The 6,778-nt window shown below is 43.2% G+C and overlaps 1 protein-coding gene across 1 annotated transcript; it reads right to left on the bottom strand.

Moving 5' to 3' along the window:
- Positions 1 to 3,004: 3,004 nt before the first annotated feature.
- On the bottom strand, positions 3,005 to 3,955 carry LOC143036614 (uncharacterized). The gene has a single exon (XM_076204174.1). It carries the CDS (start codon positions 3,722 to 3,724, stop codon positions 3,098 to 3,100), a length of 627 nt encoding a protein of 208 aa, XP_076060289.1. The 5' UTR covers positions 3,725 to 3,955; the 3' UTR covers positions 3,005 to 3,097.
- Positions 3,956 to 6,778: the final 2,823 nt, after the last annotated feature.

Raw genomic sequence — 6,778 nt, 5'->3', positions numbered from 1 at the left:
TCTCTCTCTCTCTCTCTCTCTCTCTCTCTCTCTCTCTCTCTCTCTCTCTCTCTCTCTCTCTCTCTCTTTCTTTCTCTCTCTTCAGAAAATGACATTTCCTCTCTTTCTATCATCCGTCCACTGGTGTCGCGCCTCCTCCACTCACGGTTGCTCCTCCTCTGTCTCTCTCTCTCTCTCTCTCTCTCTCTCTCTCTCTCTCTCTCTCTTTTGTCATCGAGTCTTGTCTTTGCACGTCCGTCCGCCATTCCCTCTACTGCATTTTTTGTTTTTAGTTCTTTCTTCTCAATATCTATGTTGTTTTGCTTTTCCTTTTATATATAGAACACGTGGGTGATTTGATTTTTGTTTGTCGTTCTTTCTTTTTCTCAGTATTTGTTGTTTTACTTTTCGTACACAGAACATGTGAATGATGTGATTGTTTTTAGTTTTCTTCTTCTCAGTATTTATGTTTGTTTTTGTTGTTTTTTCTGATATACAGAAAACGTGAGGGATTCTGACATATAATGGTGATCTTTCCTTTTTTATTTCTATTTATCTATTTTTTTGTTTATTTGTTCATTTATCTCTTTATTCATTCATTCATATATTTGTTTATTTATCCATTTATCTATTTATTTATTCATTTATGTATCTTTTTATTTATGAATTTATTCATTATCTATTTATTAATTTGTTCTTATATTTGTCCCCACAATTTTATATTCTATATGAAACCATAGCTACTGCTACTAATGTAAATATATTTTCGATTATAGTTCCCTCAAGGACAGAAACGCCGGTGAATTTTCGGCGATTGACTTCAGCTGATCGATTACTGGAGCTGAAGTTTGTCAGATCAGCCAGATTTCGTGATTTGTAAAAAGTGGTGACATTATCTACTTCTAGGTTTTCATTTTTTCTTTTACGAAAAAAATAGAAAACAAAACTAGAATTATGAGATGATTCGTCTTTTACGTCATAGAAAATAAATATAAATAGTGTGGATGCCATTTCTAGATGTATAGTCACGAACTAAAGTGTGTTGACCCACCCAGAGTTTTTTAAGATCAATCAATCAATCAGTCAATTAATCAATCAATCAAATCAGCCATCCTGAGTCCACTGCTGAACAAAGGCCTCCTTCATAGCATTCCACGATTCACACGACCGTGCCAACCTCTGCCACGTCACTCCTGCAAACTTCTCGATCTCGTCTCTCCACCTTCTGTCTGGTCTTCCTCTTCCACGCTTCCTATCTCGCGGCGTCCACTCAGTTACACACTTGCTCCATGGCTCATCAGTTGTTTTTCAAGATATAAGAGAAAAATTCTTTGTCTGAGACTCTTTTGTATCTATTCAAGAAAATGACCTAACTTTAAACTAAATACTACAGAGGAAAATATATCACGTACTTGATAAAAGATTATATTGAGGTTATGAGAATTATAGCGTGGGTCAAAACTTTTGCTCGTTACTGTACATTTGATGTATGAATGAACTATGAACTGTGAATTTGTACAAGAAATATGATCCACATAATTAATAGTACGATAATTAGATCTTAATTCCTATTCAAAAGGTAAATACTAAAGACTTATATTGTGTGATTCAGATATGTTCGTACATTCCTTTATCTTTCGTATCGCACATTCATAAATTTCGGTCAAGCTTGATTTTTCAAGAAGTGGTAGCATCTGGTTGGCGGCCGGCTTTGAGCGTCGTTAATATCAAGAAAGCTTTCCAGATGGCGGTGTGATCTTCACCAGGAACACCATGTGCCGTACAGTCGTACACAAAAATTTTGCACCACCCTGTGCTTCTTCGCTAATCCAAATAATATCGTCATTGAGAATTTTATGTTACCGAGATTTTTTTCCTATACATGGACATCCCATATACTCAACATACTCTATAGAAAAAATATGGTTAATAGTTTGGAACAGAATTTTTATATAGGGAAGACCCTGGAATGGTTGAAGACTTCTGGCCAAGACTGTAGTTTAAAGAAGCCGGCAGTGGAGAGCCGAGAAGCCGTTCCCGGCTTATCAAGAGACAAGTGTGACCTCATTTGACCCGAAGAAGGAGCGAGATTAGAGACGTGCTTCCCACTACTGTGGGGGTCCTTGGCTTCGGTATTAATGCGGATACGATAAAGAGGAGTCTTTCCTCCATCAGTTCTTTTGAGATGTATTTGATATTCATGAATATGGACCCTGCAGTAACCCAGTGGATACCGTCTTCAACTTGTGAGCTGTTGGTTGTGAGTTCGAGTCCTGGGGCCCCTCTGCGGGCTTGCTGCGTGGGGGTCCCCGAGAGCCCTATGCAGGAGGGCGACAAAAACAACAACAACAACAGATGTTTGCCGCAACTGTTAGGGCTCTGTTTTATGCTCTATCAGGGTTTCTCACTTCCCACTGAGTGGGAGTGAGATGGTATTTTATCTATTTATTTTTATTTATTTATTTTATGAATATATCTTTAACGACAGTAGGTTATACCCAACGCCTTTCAGGAAAGACATCATATGATAGAGACTGTTGGCATATTCCCTCACCAGCTTTTTTTTTTTTTTTTTTTTTTTTTAGATTTATTCAATATTTAAAGAGAGATGCCTTCTGACAACAACAGGAGGGTCTACCAAATGCCATTAAGGAAAAATATTAATGCAGATGTGATAAAAAAAAAATGCCAACATTCCTTCTATAATTTCTTTGAGATGTATTTAATATCTATGAATATATCTTAATCACCCTCAGATTTTACCCAACACACTTCATAAAGGACAAACTAAACATCTTGATAGAATCTTAATATTTATTCATCGTAAACATAATAAATATTCAATTAGGAACAAACAGAGCACCGGAGCTATCACAGACAAATCACAGAGCAACACAAATGTAAATTGTCCATACGTGCTGCACTGTGATAAAAAGAACAAAAATAAAATCAACAGATCAGAAACACAACAAACACCTTTGAGAGATTGACACTTGTTCTCCATGGCCGTGCTGAAGCTCTGACCATTCTTCACACAGATCACCACTTAATCTTTGTATATATATGCCAAAAAAGCCAACGGTTTCCCTTAACACACGCTGAGGATTAACACATGTCTTCAGAACATGTCGAGGGCGATGAAGAAGTGCGGGCTAAGGAGATGCGGAGGGATGACTTGGCGCTGATGGGTCCTGACGTGCTTCATCAGGTGGTCCCTCCTCCCGAAGCGCTTGTCGCACAGCGGGCAGGGGAAGGGCCGGGCGCCGCTGTGGATGCGGCGGTGGCGGGTGAGCTCTTCGTTGCGGGTGAATCGCTTGCCGCAGCCGGCGTGGTCGCACTCGAAGGGCCGCTCGCCCGTGTGGATCCGCAGGTGGCCCTTGAGTTGACCCTTGTTGCTGAAGGCACTGTCGCACTCAGGGCACTTGAACCTTTTGGGACGCGGTCGACGGACGTCTAAGGGGTCCGTCCTTGGGCATAAGGACGGAGGGGATGAGGTTGCCAGGAAGGGATTATCCAGGAGGGGCAGAAGCGGAGGTGGACTGGAAGGCACAATGCAGGCTTCGAGGAACTGAGGAGGAGGCGGTGTTAAAGGCGCCGAGTGGCAGAAGCTCTGGTCCACCAAGGGCAGGATGGCGAGAACACCTTCCGAAGGTCCCTGAAGGCGCGGTCGCTTCGAGAGTCCCTGAGGACCATCACCCTCAGCATCTTCCCAGGGACGGAAGAGTCTCTTGTTGTTCCCGGTCATTGCTCGCGATAAGAGTCTGCGCTCGAAAACAGCGAAGGATTCTCAAGGACGTCGAATAAAACCGTCTGCTCCGGAAGGTACTGGAAAGAATTCTGATTCCACCCTCTGCCTTACCTCGCATTTATAAGCCTCGCTCTCAGGTCAGATCACGTGACCCCAGGTAACTAGGCCCGCCTCCGTAGGCCCATCAGGTGTGAGGGCGAGCCATAGACGCGAGCCTTCCCCCTCCCAACCCCCCACTTGACCTTAGGTGACCCAAGGTGACCTGGCCGCGGCTTTGTGAGACTCCACCGTGGCGCAAGCCAACCTGAAGTAGGAGTCATATAAGTGATAAAAGTGATCAGCATACTTCATTGAGTGGAGATTCATCTCCATTCCTAAAAGGATGCAGCATGACACTGTTCCTTATGGTATCATGATAGTTACTTGACTTACGAGTAAATGCTTGTCCGTAAGGTAAATTTTAAGCTCCCATTTATTTTTATTTTCCTTTTTAAGGGCTGACCGTGAAAGATTTAACGCTATTCTTCTCATTAAAACAATGGGAGGAGATGGACCAGATTTTTAAATATATAAGTAATGAAAGTTAATATCTGTTCCACAGGTACAACACAACAACTTATATATTAGTAGTGAAATTTTATATTTCTGTGTCTTGCTGCATTATTTCTGAACCAGGGGAGTGGGTGGGATACAGGTATGACCTGTCATCCATGAGGAGCTAAGAAGGGAGAGGGAGGATGGGAGTGGAGTGGGTGGGAGTAGGTACGTGCCTTTGAATTGGCTCCCCCCTTATAAGGGGGAAACAACTGTTGGTGTATAGATAATAGATAGATGGATAGATATTTAGTATATATAATTCATATGTAACAGTAATCACATAAAACACATGAATAAAGATATTTTGCTGAAACCATAAGGAAATCAAAGATCGGAATACTAAACGTTTTCGTCTATTTCAGATATCTTCGGAGTACGGAAAAAAAATAATACATATGTAGTATATTTAGTAGTGGAAAAAATCTGTCTTCCCCATCTTTTTGGTTTAGGGGAGAAAGTTTGTCTTTAACTACAGTGTAGTACCTCAGTGACTCCCAGTCGTTGAGAAAGTTGCCATAATTGGAAAATATACGCAAAAGACGCACAAACACTTGTATGCGCACGCACACATATGCGGCCACGCAAATACACCATTAGTTCCTAACCATTATATCATTTGACCACAGTCCTATTATTACATATCAATGGATATGTCAGTGTGAAGGATAAGTGTAATTAATATTCAAATAAGATTAAGAATGTAAGGTTGGGAAAATACAAGTAAAATTTATTTTAGCAAAATAGATTCGATAATTTAAAAATATGGTAACCACCAGGAGAAACGTTAGGAGAGCACATTTAAGGTCGTGACCCCAGTATTCACGTACACATACGTACGCACGTATACACAAATACACATACACACAGAGACATGCATACACAAACAGACACTCATACACACACATATATATACACATACACGTACTCATACGCACACACGCATATGTGTGTGTGTGTGTGTGTGTGTGTGTGTGTGTGTGTGTGTGTGTGTGTGTGTGTGTGTGTGTGTGTGTGTGTGTGTGTGTGTGTGTGTGTGTGTGTGTGTGTGTGTGTGTGTGTGTGTGTGTGTGTGTGTGTGTGTATGTGTGTGTGTGTGTGTGTGTGTGTGTGTGTATGTGTGTGTGTGTGTGTGTGTGTGTGTGTGTGTGTGTGTGTGTGTGAGTGTGTGTGTGTGTGTGTGTGTGTGTGTGTGTGTGTGTGTGTGTGTGTGTGTGTGTGTGTGTGTGTGTGTGTGTGTGTGTGTGTGTGTGTGTGTGTGTGTGTGTGTGTGTGTGTGTGTGTGTGTGTGTGTGTGTGTGTGTGTGTGTGTGTGTGTGTGTGTGTGTGTGTGTGTGTGTGTGTGTGTGTGTGTGTGTGTGTGTTTGTGTGTGTGTGTGTGTGTGTGTGTGTGTGTGTGTGTGTGTGTGTGTGTGTGTGTGTGTGTGTGTGTGTGTGTGTGTGTGTGTGTGTGTGTGTGTGCGTGCGTATTTTGTACGTGCGTGCGCTTGCATTTGTGTGCGTGTGCACGTACGTGTTTCTGTGTGTGTGTGCGCCCGTGCATACACGCGCGTGTGCGTGTGCATGTGTATGCGTGTACTGCCGCGTGTAAGATATACCTCGGGGTCTACTCGAAGTATCACAAAATCGCGATCTTAGAGCGAGTGGGACTTTTCGTCCCGCGGCTGTTCGTCGGGGATTATCGAGGTCCTCCTCAGATCCCAATCGGGCGGTTTCGTATCTCTGTTCAGCGGAAGGACTTGGTCGCATCCCAGGTTGTAGACGACGGAAACTGTTCTCAGGTTGCCTCTCTTGCTGCTGTTCTTACTACTGCTGTTCCTGCTGATGATGAAGTTGCTGTTGCTGCTGATGTTGCCACTGCTGTTCCTGCTGAAGTTGCTGTTGCTGCTGATGTTGCCACTGCTGTTCCTGCTGATGTTGCTGTTGCTGCTGTTGCTGCTGCTGTTGCTGCTGCTACCGTTGTTGTTGCTGCTGATGTTGCAACTGCTGTTCCTGTTGATGATGAAGTTGCTGTTGCTGCTGTTGCTGCTGCTACCGTTGCTGTTGCCGCTGATATTGCCACTGCTGTTCCTGCTGAAGTTGCTGTTCCTGCTGCTGTTGCTGTTGCTACCGTTGCTGTTGCTGCTAATGTTGCCACTGCTGTTCCTGCTAATGATGATGCTGCTGTTGCTGCTGCTGCTGCTACCGTTGCTGTTGCTGCTGATGTTGCCACTGCTGTTCCTGCTGCTGATGAAGTTGCTGTTGCTGTCGCTGCTGCTACCGTTGCCACTGCTGCTGATGTTACCACTGCTGCTATCTAGCGACCCAGTAAGTCAACCACTGACATAAAAACGGAGTCCCACGAGTACAACAAAAAAAGGACAGTCCAAAATATCTTCATTGACGGAAAGTCCCGAGGACCGTTGCCGGTTTCAGTGAGGCTCGGAATATTTTCAGTGGGAACTTGAGGTAACAGTG

Source organism: Oratosquilla oratoria, chromosome 21, assembly GCF_046742065.1.
Source record: "Oratosquilla oratoria isolate Oo_2021 chromosome 21, ASM4674206v1, whole genome shotgun sequence".
In the NCBI taxonomy this organism is placed as follows: Eukaryota; Metazoa; Arthropoda; class Malacostraca; order Stomatopoda; family Squillidae; genus Oratosquilla; species Oratosquilla oratoria.
Note: the sequence above shows the minus strand (reverse complement) of the source record. Positions and strands in the feature narration are given on the sequence as shown.

Bases quoted from the DNA above. Each gene is read 5' to 3' on its own strand.
- LOC143036614 (XM_076204174.1), bottom strand. From the start codon at position 3,724: ATGACCGGGAACAACAAGAGACTCTTCCGTCCCTGGGAAGATGCTGAG.